Source organism: Aulonocara sp. 'chitande type north' Nkhata Bay, linkage group LG23, assembly GCF_057382095.1.
Source record: "Aulonocara sp. 'chitande type north' Nkhata Bay isolate Kocher_YH1m ecotype deep benthic linkage group LG23, A_spYH_male_GT1.1, whole genome shotgun sequence".
Classification (NCBI taxonomy): domain Eukaryota; kingdom Metazoa; phylum Chordata; class Actinopteri; order Cichliformes; family Cichlidae; genus Aulonocara; species Aulonocara sp. 'chitande type north' Nkhata Bay.
Window position 1 is genome coordinate 40930286 of NC_141365.1, and position 17622 is coordinate 40947907.

The following is a 17622-nucleotide window of genomic DNA, read 5'->3' on the forward strand; positions in this document are numbered from 1 at the left end:
AATTTCTTGAAAGCGCGAAGACGAGATTCATTGTAAGTCGAAGAGAGGTGGCGACGAGTATGTTCTGCCTGCGAAAACGAGAGAATAAGACTGCAGAATGATAATGATGATGATGGTCGTAATGGCAGAGTTGATAAGGAAAGGATAACACACTGCTGCGGTGTAACAGCTATTTTATTGAACAAAATGTTAAAATATTCATACTCCATATGCTACATGACAGCTCTGCGCCTTTTTTTTTTCTGCATTTGCACACACACACACACACACACACACACACACACACACACACACACGTACACAAAGTGAGGATTGTCAGTTCCTGCTGTGACATTATAACCGTATCTATCATTAAGCAGTCTTTTTCCAGGCACAGGCGCTAATGAACGCACAGGAGTTACAATGAGTTTGTCTAGCAGATTTGGAAAGCTGATGCAAAGTGAAGAGTGTGTGTGTGTGTGGTGTTTTCATGTTGTGTGAGCCTCTCCGCCTCTTTCATCAACTCGTGCATGCTCTGTTGACTGAGTGAAGTGTGTTGTTTCATCATTAAAGTCTCCAAAAGGATACTAAAGCCCATAAACCGTCCTTTCAGAATAAGAGCACCACGGTTTTATCTGCCTGAGGCTTTAAGATGATCAAATTCACCCTCTTGTCGTTTCCAGGTTTGGCAAGAAGAAGGAAGACAAGAGCAAAGATGCAGCAAAAGCTTCAAAGAGCAAACTGGAGGCACTGAGTGAGGAGGAGCTGGACAGGATCCCTGATGACAGAGATGGGTATGAATCACAAAAAACCCCAACAACAACCAAAAAATTGACATTCTGTGTGTTGTTGTTTTATTATTATTTCACAGTCGAGGGTGTGATAACAGAGCGGCTTACAACATGTACAGTAGAATAATAATAGACCAGCATTTGTCACAGTAGTAAAGTGCTGCGATTGGCATCTTACCTGACAGCTCTGATGTGCCCACCTGCTCCTCCATAACAACTGCTCAGCCGAATGTCTGTCACAGACGAAGAATCACAGGGAAAATGTGTAAAACATGTATTTTTGCTGCGCCTGTGCTCCTGTGTAACGCCTCTCCTCCTTGCTTACAGCTTCGACCCGCGTTACGCCGAGGTCCAATCCGGCCCCGCCACCCCTGACCCGTCCTCCCTCCCTGACGTGGAGGACGATGAAAGCGACCCAAACTACGCTCGCATCAACAACTTCCGCCAGCCGCCCTCGCCGCAGTCGTACATCAGCCGTACGCCCTCCCCCGCAGTACCAGCCGGGGTGTCCGGCCCGCAGCAGGCGCCCTTCGAGGACATCGACGGGCTCTACGCCAAGGTGAACAAGTCCAGAGCTCCGCCTGCTTCACAGACCCAGCAGCAGAATCAGGCAGACAGGTGAGAGAGGGACACGGTGGAAAAGTGCTAGATTTAAATAAAATGTTCTCTTAATTTGAGCTCGCAAGTACGATATTACACATCTCTGTGTTTTAAATGCATGTTTGGCATTTGCACCTGTGCTTCTGCTCCGAGTTGCGATTTCAGTGTACAGGTGGAGTCACACAAGGTCACTGGCCATGGTTTGATTGGCGTAAGTGAGAGAATATTTACACAAATCTACATTCACGATCTGCTAAACTGAGACATGCATAAAACATGAAGGCATGGTTACACAGTAACAGCATGCATTTCATTCTCTGTTGTCTTTTCTATAGATTTGACCTTTCATAATCTTTAAAACGTATGCAATATCATTTTTCTGTGACTGTTAGGACAGCTGGCTACAATCAATTGATACGTCACCTTTTACTGCCACGGATGGTTTCAACATATTTTCCTTCTAAAATGTTTGCTAAGAGTTAAATGGGTGTCGAGATTATGCTTCTCTTGCCCCCAGCCACGCTCTTATCTGTTTGGGAACTTGCTGGTTAGCGTCTGGGGAGCAGCTGCCAGTATTTTGGGGGCTTCTGTGAAGCCAATGGACACCTGGGTCAAGATTTCAGTTTTCCCCCACTGGCAGCTGTTTTTAGTAACACTTTATAATACGACAAAGGGCGTAATTCCTCGGTAATTCAGTGTACACAATGTAATTATATTTACCGTAATTGTCGGGCTATAAGCCGCTACTTTTTGCACAAGCTTTGAACCCTGCGGCTTTTAGTCAGGTGCGGCTTTTCTATGGATTTTCCATGATTTTTGTGATATCGTAAGACGATTTGTTTTGTGTGTTCCGCTGTTGTACGGCACTACGTTGCCTGGCGGAAGGATCGGGGTTCAAGAGTGGTATGTTAGTCACATGTCCGTCCGCCAGGCAACGTAGTGCCGTACGAAGTAGCGCGAAAAACAAACTTCAAAGTAGCGGTACGCGTTCAGCACGTGAACGCCGTTTTCTCCGGGAAGGGGGAGGAGACGAGCCGGGCCGCGAATCCGTCAGCGGGCCGGGCTGAACATCCTCCGGCTCTTCGTACAGGAGCGACCGCTCCGGGAGGACGCCTACAGTGGAGACGAGGAAGTCCTGGATGTGGGGGTGGAGCGCGCCGAATAGCCACGGGAGTCCGGACACCATCCGCTGTAGGCGGACGGCTACGGTCTCCCGGTACTCACCCTCGGGCAGCACCACCCACTCCTGACAGTGATACTCCACTGTATAAATCAGATCCTCCCGGAGGTCAGCGGAGGGGTTGTGAATTGCTGGGTCCATATCGTGGTCGCGTTCTTCTGTCATGGTCGGCCGTGTGGCAGGCAGGATGAGGACCCAAATTGCAAACTCACAGACACGGGGGATAAACTCAAAATGCAGCTTTATTGCTGACAGGTGATAAACAATAACGATGATACAAAAGCAATGCAAAACTACACTAAACTGGGAAAAGCTAAAGTAACATATACCGGAAGACACGGGGAGAACCACACACGGCATGAGGGAGAACGCGACGCCGAACAGAGGGAGACGCAGACAGAAATACACAGAGGGTAAACGAGGAAAGTTTGAACACACGGGGAACACAGGTGACGCTGATAATCATAACGAGACAGGGCGGGGTGAACTGAACATGACATGTACAGGCGTGAGAGTCACAAAGTAAACAGGAAGTGCACAGAGGTTCAGACAGGAGGAGAGAGAGCACGGGGAAAACACAGACATAACGGGCTGGGGAAACATGGAATAAAACATAAGGAGAGACGAGGGCTCAGATACACAGAGGGGCACACAGGGGGTGAGAGTCACAACGGGAAAACACATAAGGAACAACGTAACAGATCAACCCAGGAAGCATGGCCTAAATAAAGAACAAAATACAAAAATACATGAAAACTAAGAATACTGGGCCCACATGGCCCAGGACCATGACAGTGCCTAAATTCTGGGTTTTCTACCAGAAAAGATTTCTTGGTAATTTTCCATAAAAACAGCTATTTTCCAGGAAAGTAATATTAATAATAATGGATTGCATTTATATAGCGCTTTTCGGGGCCCTCAAAGCGCGTTACAATTCCACTATTCATTCACTCTCACATTCACACAGTGGTGGAGGCAGCTACATTGTAGCCACAGCTGCCCTGGGGCGCACTGACAGAAGCGAGGCTGCCATATCGCGCCATCGGCCCCTCTGGCCATCACCAGTAGGCGGTAGGTGAAGTGTCTTGTCCAAGGACACAACAAGCGAGACTGTCTGAGCCGGGGCTCGAACCGGCAACCTTCCGATTACAAGGCGAACTCCCAACTCTTGAGCCACGATCGCCCGTCGGTATCACATTTATATTGATAAAATGGAATAATTGAATATTCATCATACACATCAACATAACAAATATTAAACAAATATGTTTTTTAAAACCCTGAAACCTAAAAAAAAAAACCCTCAGTGACCTTCATTCACCCCATATTACACCACTTGCCTAAAAAAGTACAGCATATAATGTAAGATGGGACAATATCTTTTGTTTTTCTGCTAAATTACTTAGTTATTTTCAGTGTAATCATTTCTTTTTTCATGCCCTTAGTTGTTGGCTTTATTTTAAAGTGTTACACTGTTTCCGTATTCCTGTTTTCAGCTGCTGCGCTAAAAGGAGGCAAATAATGCCACATGGTTCATCTCCCTTCTAATCCTATCCCTTGCTTCCTCTGCTCCGGCTTTTCCTCAGCCAACGCTAGCACAGTTTCCACTGGTACCCTCCAGCTCAACAGCATCGATCGCAGTCATTGTTAACCCAGACCCCAACTAATACAGTATAGCAATCTTACTCATGATCCACATGTTTTGTAAAGATTTAATGCCGGATGCTCTTCGTGACTCTACCCTCTCCATTTATCTGGGCTTGGAATTTGCACTAGGAGTACACTGGCTTGGGAACCAGAAAGCTTATGGTACCAAAAATCATGTCTCTTGTCTAAAAATTCAACATTATTCATATTTAGAAAGATTACATGCCTAGTGACGCGCACAAACACAGGGTCCAGGTGCAGCGGTACACTTCCCTGAAAGCATAAGGTTGCCTCTTCTGAGCCCTCTATTCAATTTAATGTTATTTCAATTTCAAGTCACCAGCTCTATCCTTGTCTGTTCATGCTTGGCACTAAAATCATGCAATCTGGATCGGACACCTCTTGACATACATGCAAAACAAATACAACCAGAATTACTAGAGACAGTTTGAGGAGGCCATGGGTGCCATATGATGAATACTGTGATAATTCAAACACTACGTGTTTTTTCTTTCTTTCTTTTAACCATGTGAGGTTGACACCAGTAATGCACTGTACTTCTACTTGAAGCGTTAACTATAGGTCATTATAACAGCTTGAACATTTGATCTACAGTCTCTTGAGATCACCAAAAGCAAGTCAATCTCTATAGACTCGCATGTTAAAATGTCCAACTTTACAGTGGAAAAAAAGGCATGCTTACAAAAACTGTTTAAACTTGATGAATGCTTAAAGTCAGATTTATGTGGACACGAGGCGGCTGTAGCTGGTAGCTGTCTGCTGGGGCTTCACCTCTGTTAATTTGAGTCGCTGCACTGGACTTCTTGACGACGTGCCGTTTTTTCGGGGGGATTTTTAATGCAATTGTCTGGCATATAATATGTCTAACTCTGCTTTTAATTTTATTACCAGGCCATCCAAGAAGTTAGTGCTCCCATACAGCCTATGGATGCACCTTGCATTAGCTACCACTCAACATTCTTATCCAATTGTGGTCAGATTTGGCACCAAAAATCCAAATTGGCTTGCCAAAATGCTAACACCGAGCCTTCAGAGTCGGGCTTCACAAACCAATGGCTCACGTCTCATTAGGTCTATCTAATGTCTATCTCATACACTTCTACATGAGTTCAGTCAAGTTTGCCCATTAAAACCTGCCTGTCTGAGATGCTAAGCGTCACTCTAAGCTCACAGTCATTGAATTTTATATTATTGCAGTGCTGGAGCTTGGTTTATGTGCCAATCCAATTGATATCCTAAAACATTTTATTTTTCCAACATGAATGGATCTATATCTATGCGCAAAAATAGGAATTGTGCAAGTCGCAGTGTTTTGAGAGGCATTTAAAGTAGTTTAATAATAAAATGTACTTTAATTTGAGTAAAACGTGTCCTTTGCTGTAATATTTGGATGTCAGAGCCCCTCATTGTTAGTCTAACAAAGGGCCCATGCTTTCAGAAATGCACTGCTTATCAATGTTGTCATTCGTTCCATATTATATATTATTACCGCTGCAGTTTTGAGAACCGTAACTTTCAGCTGCTTTTTGTATTTGAGAGAGGAAAAAAAGGAGAAACTCTAAAGAGGATTCTAATGCAAATTTATCATTTCCCGTATGAAATAATACAGGCCATATTAAAAACTTCCCTCAACTTAAACTCTCTGACAGAAAATTACGATTGACTTGCAAATCAAAAACTAAGCCCCAGACACCCAATCTCATCCAGGGAAGAAAAAAAGAGAGAGAAAGAGAAAGGGATTGGACATGGAAGGGGAGACAGATGGGAAATGGGAAGATGGGACAGACGGAGGGAGAGAGAGACGAGAAAAAGCAGGGAAAGAGGGGAGAAAACGACGGAGCCAAAGTGGAGAGAAAAACACGCCGGGCAGAGTAAATTCGAGAGAGAAGAAGTGACAGAGGAGAGGACGCAGACAAAAGAGGAGGAGGGATAATTAGCCACAGTCTAGCAGCCTGACAGATCTGTTAGACCACTTTAGCTCTTATCCACTAGTGGTGGGTACTTCATTACCAGCCTGTTTTCTCCCTCTACTCTTTCTCCCTCAGTTTCTCTCACACTCGGTGCGTCACATATCCATTCTCGCTTCTCTGTTTTGCTCCTAATGTATATTAGACTTTAGCATTAACATGATGGATGAGAGGAGTCTTCTTTGGCTTGTTAACTCTGTGTGAGAAGGTGTCTGTAGAGACAAAGGGATACAAATAAATGTCTAATAATGTAGTTAGAGGACAGCCATACTGCACATGTTCATAATAATTCAATTAATTCATCTCCATCCTACAAGGTAAACCCCTCGTTCATTTTTTCGCCTTATTTATTGTATTAGTGATCAGTAATAATGAGACAATGTTGGCAAGCTGTCGTATGTCATTGTACTATTAGGAAGTCAATCAGGATATCAAAATAAAGAATGAACTTAATAACAAGTACGGGATGAGGACTACTGGAAGTCTGGCTGCTACTCGTCTGCCCGCTGTCATAGTGCTTCATTTTTCTCATTTATGTGACAGATAGTGACCAACAATGGCCGTTCCAGGCAATAAGGAGGATGGGAGCGGGAATGACATGCGACACAGGTCGATGGCCATCATTAATTTACCCTATGAAATGTAAATCATCTGCAGATACATTCACTCTTTGCTCCTGTTTGAGTAACTGCAGGGCTGCATGTCAAAGTTGAAGCTACAGTATATTTAAAGCTATCTATGATACTTTGTGTGTGATGACACCCTCATCACGTTGACATCCGTGCATGATTAGAACTGCGATAAAAACTTTTAGCGTGAAATGCCCGCTTCCACTTCAGTATGTGTCACAGGGGTTATCTGATTAATTTTTTAAAGTCGCTCCTTTATGGGGGGAAAAGGGCTCGGTTTGTTTGTTTTACACACGGGACCAATAAGGAGTGTTTCCTTATTTTAACCCAGACATCACACAGAACATACAGTAAAAACAACAGACTGACTTCTCAAAAATCACAAAACACCAGCCTTGTTTTACAAAGCCCTGGTACAGAAGCTATTACAGCCTCAAATGTTTATATAATGCAACTTTATGGTTACGTCTCTACTGTCATGATGACCGTCTGTCATCCAAGAGTGCAAAGACGGCTCACTCTCCGGGCTTTTAAGGGAACAGTATTGTTCTTTTTAAAAGTACTTTAAGAAGTTCACAGTGCAGTAAAAAGCAAGTGCGAAGTGCAGGCTTTTGTTATTAGCTCTGTTGAAACCCATATTTTTTTAGTTAAATGAATCTAATAACTTTTATTTCATTGTTTAATACGTTTAGAAAAAAAAAACGTTTCGTGAAAAATATCCAGTGAAAACTTTTTGATCACCAGTTTATTTTGTTTCCCCCCAAAAAAACTTGGATATGTTCAAATGTTTTTATGTTGCATGGTTTTTACTGATAAATCATTGAGTTGACCTTAAGACCATGGTTGATGTAAGCTAAATGTTACTGGATTGTTATCATGACCTCAGATCTACAAACTTTTATCAGAATCCATTCAAAACTTTTTGAGCTACTGTGTTTACAAACACGCGAACACATCATGATTAAACATGCAACTATTTTGCTGGTAATAACTGAATGGTAAATGGTAAATGGCCTTTATTTGTATAGCGCTTTACTAGCCCCTAAGGACCCCAAAGCGCTTTACACATCCAGTCATCCACCCATTCACACACACATTCACACACTGGTGATGGCAGCTACATTGTAGCCACAGCTGCCCTGGGGCGCACTGACAGAGGCGAGGCTGCCGGACACTGGCGCCACCTGACCACCACCAGTAAGCAACGGGTGAAGTGTCTTGCCCAAGGACACAACGACCGGGGCTCGAACCGGCAACCTTCCGATTACAAGGCGAACTCCCAACTCTTGAGCCACGATCGCCCTAGTTATTATTCAGTAATAACTGAAATGAGTAAAGAAAATCAACAGCCTATTTATGTAAGATAATTCATAATTTTATTGAGGGGGTTATGTTGGTTGGGTCTGATTATTGGGAGGGGGGCATAACCCCCCTGGAAATCACGCCCCTGCGCGAATGCCACCAAAAACATAACCTCCTTTGGGAAGGTTATCAATCGAATCTGAACTATGACAAAACTAGTAGCTATAGAGAGATCTAGCTGTTTGTTTTCAGGTTATCACATACCTGCAGCAACAGACAGTAGAAAGATTCGCAAACGTTTCCAAAGCCTATGAAAGCAGCGGTACGGAGACGAGATCAATAAGGATCTAACAGCTAATAACAAATGTGTCCGTCACTTAAGATGTGTCATTCATAATCTACAGGTTAATAATTAAACCATACCTTGTTACTGAATTCCATGAAAGCGTGAATAGATGCCTCCCCCTTAACTCCTAATAGGATGTGGCAGCTTTAATTAGCAAAGCAACTATCAATACACAGCTGCCGGGGTGAGATTGTGTGTCACATCAAGTGTTTTGTGTCTCTTCCGTGAGTGTTGTGGTAATGTTGAATGAAACAGGGACGAGCTTTAAAGTAAACGTGACCCACGTCTGGATGAAATCGTGTTTGTTACTTACAGGAGAGAACAATTAACTTTCCCAACTGGGACTGTTGTGGAGGGCCGCACCAATAAGCTGAACTGCTACTGTTAGGGCCTCGTTTTAGCCTTAAATGTTACAAACAATGCTACAAATCTCATCTCTGTAAACGGCTTCAGTCACCTGTGTTGTCGTTTTCAGTATGAACTAAAGAGGTATTGTGCGTTTAAGCAGTTTTCCTTTTTGTGATCTAGAGTTGTGGTAATAGACAAGAGTTTTCCTTTAAATACAGTAGCAGCGTCACTGAGATCATATAGTACATACAAAAGGCGCACATGCGCTTTCATAACTGCTTTTCTTTCTCATTTTTTTGGGTAAGTCTGCACATCTGTTAAAACACGTGTTGCTGGTCATGAGGTTGGAACCTCTGTGCCTTTTATTCACACACATAAACGCACACACACAGTCAGAAATAGACGCACACACACAGCCACCCACATGTAATATTTCTGTGAGAAAGCCCAGCGTAACCTAGCAACATTTCTGTGTGTGGTCCAGTGGGTTTTATCCACACAAAATCACAGGTGTAAGCTCGTTTATTGCGTTTGTGTTTCTGTAAGTTGAAGCACAAACAGGCCTGCTTCTGACTTTTTAGACCTTCTGCTCCTACAAAGTAGTTCCTTTTTAAGTTGTTGCATGTGAAATTCTTATTAAAACCTCTCAGTTTTAATGATACTTCCCAAAAATATGATTTATAAAGAAATATGAAATCCTTAAGCTAATTTATCTAGTTGATTTTGGAGGTTGGTGTGTATATATATAAATGCTTCGTTGTCATCTGAGACATGCCGGTGCCCCCTCCCCTCAACTTCCTGTCAAGGCCCCTCAGCGGTGGACTTCCAGCACTGTCTCCCTAATTCGCTGTCGGACATTTTCATTAGACCTCCGATGGCAGGTGTGTACGCTGATGAGCGTCGCATTCGATTAGAGCTGTGCTAGAAGCTGACCTGTGGAGAAAAAAGGTTGGCTATGCTTGTCAAATTTTATTAGCCAGGAGGCAGTCTTTGTAGCTGGAGCAAGAAAGATGAGATGAAAGAGGAGTGAGAAAGAACAGGAGGCCAAAGAGCAGAGATGTGAAGGCTCGTGAGGGGTTGTGTCGTAAATTGCGACACTGTGCTAAGAACGGGGAGACGAGGCTAAGTAAACGGCGCGTTGCTGCCGTGGTTGGAGCAGTGGCATGAGGATTACATGCCTCTAGGTTTACCTGACACTGTGGCAAACTGGAATGCTCAAATCACTCCAGACAAGCATGAGTAATTGTTGAAATATTTTAGGAAAAGTGCTACACGCGCTGTTGGATATAGAAATGTTACGTCTTTTTTTTTTTTTTTAGCAATGCCATGAATAGCACTGGTTTCCTTGCACACTCTGAATATTGGTCCGATAGAGGAAGCAGTTTTATTCTGCTACAGGCGGAAGCAGCGTTAAAGAGGTGCAAAGCAGACTTTATATAATGAGACTGCTCATTAAGACAAATGCTGAAATTTACCTTTTCTGTACAGCAGAAAACAGAAGCAGAAAAATGCAACTTCTTGTGTTCTGCCGAGGATTTTAGCCGCCCGACAGCATCTGCCTGAAGTAGACTTCTAGTTGAAAACAACACTTCATTAGTGTGTACTCCATATTAAGACCTTTGTGTCTTTTTTATTTGTGATCTATCCAAGCCAGGGGTGGGCAATCTCAGTCCACGAGGGCCGGTGTCCCTGCAGGTTTTAGATGTGTCCTCGAACCAACACAGCTGATGTAAATGGCTAAATTAGCTCCTCAACATGTCCTGAAGTTCTCCAGAGGCCTGGTAACGAACTAATCATGTGATTCAGGTGTGTTGACCCAAGGTGAGATCTAAAACCTGCAGGGACACCGGCCCTCGTGGACTGAGATTGCCCACCCCTGATCTAAGCTGTTAAAATGTTTCCCGTTGCTCTGTTCTCTGTGGTCAGTCATAGAGTAAGCAGCCTGTTTTACTGGAGGCTAGTTTCAGATTGTCAGTTAATCAATTTATTGTTATCATTACCACGCGCTTGTCTAACAACAGAAAACAGATGCATGGTGAGTAATGTGTTTGTTGAGCAGGATGCTGGGGGTGATCGAATTAATTTGGACTTCCGAAAACCTTTTTGGTTTTTTTTGTTTTTGGCAGGGGGGCATTGTTGGCTTTTGACATGTATGCATAGGCTGAGCTGTGATCAGTGTAACCAAAAGCATCTTCTTCTCCACCTTATTTAATTTTATTTGTATATTTATAACGTCAAGATATTAAAAAACAATAACCGGTGCTGAATTACTGGATTCTTGAAGAGCCTTAGCACTAGACTAGACTGCCACGGCCTTTGACCTCCGCTGTCTCCATGCCTGTCCAAATAGAGGTGTCGTGGGTAAAGAATAAGATCATGGAAGCAAATTAGCTTTCTCCCAAGTGTGTCTGTGTTCTCCTTTGGGTGAGGACTTAACCCACTGGTGTGGGGCTGGGACTAAAGCAGGGTCATTTGAGCTGGTTAGGCGAACCGACTAAGATGCCTCCTGGATGCCTCATAGGTGAGATGTTTTTTGGCAGAACCAGCCCAGAGGAGACCCTGAGGCTGACCTGAAAATGCTAGCAAGATTACATCTGTATCAGAGCTATCTTCACAGAAGAGAGAGCTTTTTACTGGCGCTCAGACATCCTGGACAGTTGAAAGTGGGTGGGTGTAGAGATTGATTGTTAGCATCTTTCTTAGCATATCAACTTCATTATGGGTTAAAAAAAAAACAGTCTGAGTTACTCTTGTATGTATTAGTACTCAGTTTCAGGTTTCAGTAAGAATCAGTGTAACTGATAGAAAATGAATGTGTTCCATTGGTTGTGGTTCTTTAGGGCAAAAGTAAAAGGAGGAAAAAACTCTGTTTTTCCGTTGCTTTTAGTTTGGAGCACCAATGAGTTTCTGTCTGAGTCTGTTTCCAATATTTCACCAGGAAGCCAAACATTGATCATGCACTTTGAAGTGTGCTTACCTCCAGCATGCAAGCAGCAAAGAAAAGCCTGCCCGTCTGAGCTCTTTTCCCCCAGTGCGTTGTGTTAAAATCAGCTGGCCCCTGCAAGAAGAAGTCGCCAAACCAGCCGGCGGCAGTGCACACTTCCTAATTAGTCTGCCCTCACACTGGCTAACACCACAGGATAGTTGCTTTTCTCACACATTTTCTCCCGCTTGCTTTCCTATCACCGGTGCTTCTGTTCTCTCGGCCTAGTCCCCCTGTTCGTGCTTTTACTCCTTTTCCAAGTTGCCATCTCAGTCTTTATGTTGCTGTTTACTTCTGCTCTCATTCTGTCGTCTGACGCAGCTTTCATTTCCTGCTACTGTGTCTCATCTTCTCCCTCTCCACTCTCCATCTCCGTCCTCCTCCAGTTTTCCTTCTCACAGCACTGTTAGATCAGTCTGTGTAGTCAGGTACTGTGAAGTATGCATGGGATAAAGTATTTGAACGAGACGTAACTTAAATGATGTCAATTTTCTGTACTTGAGTTGATATGGCAAAATAACACTTTAGACTGCAACAAAGCAATAAATCCATAAAGTCTTTACATGTCGGTCACTTAGACTGAACATTAATGTACAAATGGCAGAAAATCACTACAAAACTCTGGTTCCTCACATAATGAGAACCCGTGTCTTTGTTTTAAACCAGTCATTCACCTGTTTTTATTTTTCACTACACAATACTCGCTAACTAAAGAAACATGAGAACACAACAATAGTCTCAACCACTCAATACACCCTCTGTGTGTATTTCTCAGACAGAGAAACCCATTTGATGTGTATTTGCACTCAGAAAGTTCTGCAGAATCCCAACCAACCAACCAACCGACTTATTTCTGCCACTTTTCTGGGTGTGGGTCATAGGACCAGCAGTTTAAACAAGAATGCCCACACCTCCTTTCTCTTTCACCACCTCCCCCACTTTTTCTAGAGACCATCAAGGTGTTCACATAATCTCTCCAGTGTATCCTGGCTCTGGTGCGGGGTCTCCTAGCAGTTGAAGCTCCCCTTGGAGGCAATCAGGAGGCATCGTGGTGCCCAAACCACCACAACTGCCTTCTTCTAATGTGTAGGAGTAGCAGGTCTACTGGGCCCCTTCCAAATGACAGAGCTTTTAGAAAGAGGAGTCCTGTGAAGTAGATGATCATGGGCTTTTGTTACAGTGGGGCAAAAAAGTATTTAGTCAGCCACCGATTGTGCAAGTTCCCCCACTTAAAATGATGACAGAGGTCAGTAATTTGCACCAGAGGTACACTTTAACTGTGAGAGACAGAATGTGAAAAAAAAAATCCATGAATCCACATGGTAGGATTTGTAAAGAATTTATTCGTAAATCAGGGTGGAAAATAAGTATTTGGTCAATAACAAAAATACAACTCAATACTTTGTAACATAACCTTTGTTGGCAATAACAGAGGTCAAACGTTTACTATAGGTCTTTACCAGGTTTGCACACACAGTAGCTGGTATTTTGGCCCATTCCTCCATGCAGATCTTCTCGAGAGCAGTGATGTTTTGGGGCTGTCGCTGAGCAACACGGACTTTCAACTCCCGCCACAGATTTTCTATGGGGTTGAGGTCTGGAGACTGGCTAGGCCACTCCAGGACTTTCAAATGCTTCTTACGGAGCCACTCCTTTGTTGCCCGGGCGGTGTGTTTTGGATCATTGTCATGTTGGAAGACCCAGCCTCGTTTCATCTTCAAAGTTCTCACTGATGGAAGGAGGTTTTGGCTCAAAATCTCACGATACACGGCCCCATTCATTCTGTCCTTAACACGGATCAGTCGTCCTGTCCCCTTGGCAGAAAAACAGCCCCATAGCATGATGTTTCCACCCCCATGCTTCACAGTAGGTATGGTGTTCTTGGGATGCAACTCAGTATTCTTCGTCCTCCAAACACGACGAGTTGAGTTTATACCAAAAAGTTCTACTTTGGTTTCATCTGACCACATGACATTCTCCCAATCCTCTGCTGTATCATCCATGTGCTCTCTGGCAAACTTCAGACGGGCCTGGACATGCACTGGCTTCAGCAGCGGAACACGTCTGGCACTGCGGGATTTGATTCCCTGCCGTTGTAGTGTGTTACTGATGGTGACCTTTGTTACTTTGGTCCCAGCTCTCTGCAGGTCATTCACCAGGTCCCCCCGTGTGGTTCTGGGATCTTTGCTCACCGTTCTCATGATCATTTTGACCCCACGGGATGAGATCTTGCGTGGAGCCCCAGATCGAGGGAGATTATCAGTGGTCTTGTATGTCTTCCATTTTCTGATGATTGCTCCCACAGTTGATTTTTTCACACCAAGCTGCTTGCCTATTGTAGATTCACTCTTCCCAGTCTAGTGCAGGTCTACAATACTTTTCCTGGTGTCCTTCGAAAGCTCTTTGGTTTTGGCCATGGCGGAGTTTGGAGTCTGACTGTTTGAGGCTGTGGACAGGTGTCTTTTATACAGATGATGAGTTCAAACAGGTGCCATTCATACAGGTAACGAGTGGGGGACAGAAAAGCTTCTTACAGAAGACGTTACAGGTCTGTGAGAGCCAGAGATTTTCCTTGTTTGAGGTGACCAAATACTTATTTTCCACCCTGATTTACGAATAAATTCTTTACAAATCCTACCATGTGAATTCATGGATTTTTTTTTCACATTCTGTCTCTCACAGTTGAAGTGTACCTCTGGTGCAAATTACTGACCTCTGTCATCATTTTAAGTGGGGGAACTTGCACAATCGGTGGCTGACTAAATACTTTTTTGCCCCACTGTACCTTACCTGGATTGAGACCCCAATCTGGAGCCAGATCTGGGAAGAGTGCCTGGTGGCTAGGGGTACAGTAGGCTTAGCCTGAACAAGCCACATGGACCAGGACTTACGTGGATCAAGCCGCAGCCCTCGGTGGACCCATCCCCGGTTCCGAAAATTGTTTCTGCAAATGTACCTATGTAAATTTAAAGTCAACCTTAAAGTTGGCCACCATTCTTCATTTTTTGTCTGCTTATGATTTTTTGCACTGCTGCTAAGGTTCCTCGTGGATCGCTCCATAGAAGTCCCCGTTTAAACAGAGACCCTATGATTTAAATTTCATGTTAGAAAAGAGAATGAAGGCACTGTGAGCCAAATGTTCTCTCTGCTCTTTTAGGATGTTACAGTAGAACTCCCCAGTGACAGTCTGACACTTTGAATGTCAGAAAAATGATATTCATGCTTGTTGTGTTATTATGAACCTTGCCTCAGGAGAGTGCAGGCTCTTCCACTGAAGACTGCCATTCGGTCTATGTTGTAGCAGCACAGAGAGCTCACAGCAGCTGTGAAATCATAAACGTCCGTGTGGTCAGATCAGGACTTCCAGGATGGGATCCAAATGTAGCAGGAGCACTGGGTGTGGAGCAGCACTTCACAAGGACTCAAGCTTCAAGGGCCAAATTTAATTTGGGAATGTTTCTTCAGTTTCCTTTCCTTTCTTTCTTTCTTTGTAAGAAAAAAGGCAGTCGAAGTCATTTGAGTAATGCTAGGCAACAGTACATGATGGGCGAGGCTGAGTGACTTTTCAAATAACCACAGTCGCAGTGTTGCTTCTCTAATTAAGCCATAAATAATAGAAAAGTTCATAAAAGGTTTTCCCAGATTACTTCAAATCTGAGGAATGCCAGCCCTGTTTCTCAACTGGAGGGTAACTCATTTCAGTGCCTTGATGTCATTAACAGTCCTGTGTCACATTAGAGAAAAACTGTGCTCGCTAAGGCTTAGAACAACTGAGCTGAATGGCTCTGGCCTCGGGCCGGCAGACTGCAGCAGTTATTAGCTGCTGATGACAACGGGGTAGCTTACCTGTCCGTCTCTTTTAACACACGTATATAGGACAGGACAAGCAAATGTGCGTGCGTGTACAGCCACTCATTAATCCCTCTGAACCTCTTCTTTCACTGTTTGGAAAGCAGCCTGCTCGAATTGTCAGCCCATCAAACCGCTACTTCGCAAACCTCCAGCCTCTCCTGCACCCCCCCGCACCCATCCACCCTCATCTAATGTTTTATCCAGAATCAGCGTCTGTCTTCAGCCATTAATATGATAATATTTGGCGTTGTCAGTGATGGAGGCCGCAGCATAATGAGATAATTACAGTGTTGTTTCATTTGGAGAGCGACACGCACGCTCAATCAAAATGGCAGGCCTAATTACGGGCCCAGGGATTGGCTAATGGGATCGCTAGAAGAGGGGTGGCATGAAAAGGGAAAAAAAAAAGTCTTAACTTGGCCGTGTGCATTTATTCTCCACGGGTCTGTTTGTTTGTGTGTTTGCGTGATGGGCGGCAGAGGGTAAGACTACTAAAAAGCTAGCAGTAAGTGAATAAAAAGAAAAATGCAAGAGATGAAATGTGAATATCTTAATAGCAAGGTTGTCTGTGGGACACTTGGGGGGGAAACTGAGATGAGTATTGATTAACTGTGCATTGAAACCAGCCATTAAACCAATCTGAAGAAGCAACAATTAGTGCGGTACTGGGAGTAATGCCGCCTCCGATATCCATCTTCATAAAACGGAAGCATCTGCGCTGGCGTTTCATAACAGCACGGAAACTTTCGGAAAGTTATTTTCCTCATGGCAGCAAGTTAGGATCGAGTTTTGCGCCCGAAGTGTTGACAGGGACTCGTTGGCAGAGGACGCACGCGCGCACAGAACAACGACAACAACAGTGTGCACACCAACATACTGACACGGGAGTGTGTGTGTGTGTGTGTCTGTTTAGGCATCTTTGTGGGGACCAAAAATTGGAATGTTACCATACTTGTGAGGACCAAACATCACTTATGAGGACACAAGTGCCGGTCGTCACGAGTTTGAAGGCATTTTTGAGACTTAAAATGTGGTTTTAGTGTCAGTGTTACAGTTAGGTTATGGTTAATTTTAGGCTGAGGGTTAGGATTAGGTATTCATTTTTGATGGTTAGGGTTAGGGTAAGCGGCTAGGGAAAGCATTATGTCAATTAGATGTCCTCACTGCGATATCAAAACGAGAATGTGTGTGTGTGAGAGAGAGACTCGGCTTTCTCTCCCCCTTAAGTTGAAGACATGTATACCCAGGCACAATCACATTGTCACTGTGTGTCCCGCATACCAAATTATAAGGATCAATCACCCATTTGTACATTACAGATATTTGGTGTACACACACACACACACACACACACACACACACACACACACACACACGTCTCAGCCTGATTTTCTAATTAAAGGCAGGGTCACAAGAGAGACTTAAACACGTAATCTATGTACTTCACTAATGAACCTCTGCCTCTCGCGCGCACTCTCCCTCTCTCCTTTGCTCCGGTTTGGTCTAATGGTCTGCCTGGAGGTCAGACCATTAGACGGCGTTACACACGTGTAATAAAGGGTGCGTGGGAGTTTTGTCGGACAAAAAGGTTGGCCTCGCGAGGCTGCTGAGGGCATTCGAGTTTTACAGATGTGTGGGGTGGTTTTGAAGGAAAGTTGCTCTTCCTATTCTGTTTTTCCCTCCCGAGTTTGAACACCTTCTCAAGGCGTGTATCTCCCGAGGACATAGAAATGGCAAACGAACTGCATATCAGTGTCAATATTAGATACCCGTTCCCGCTGCAGCCAGTAAACACAGATAAACGACAGCACTGTGTCGCACTTTGGTAGCACATCCCGAAGGATTGTGCTCGCTCAGGCGCAAACCGTCTGTTGCCTTTGGTGTGCGCGCGCGTCCTCACGCTTGTTTGTGTGCGCCCGACTCTGTAGTGCCAGGTGTGTGAGGCTTATCTGGCATTAAGGTCCAGTGAGCATGATG

At 44.1% G+C, this 17622-nt stretch overlaps 1 protein-coding gene across 2 annotated transcripts in view; it reads left to right on the forward strand.

Moving 5' to 3' along the window:
* The window catches only part of LOC147302420 (partitioning defective 3 homolog B-like), a 200050-nt gene that overhangs the window by 140359 nt on the left and 42069 nt on the right, over window positions 1-17622 (forward strand). For both annotated transcript variants that reach the window (XM_086282053.1, XM_086282054.1), the window contains exons 20-21: window positions 663-773; window positions 1098-1388. In XM_086282053.1, the coding sequence (XP_086138179.1) occupies window positions 663-773; window positions 1098-1388 (402 nt within the window). The remainder of the gene's footprint in view (window positions 1-662; window positions 774-1097; window positions 1389-17622) is intronic.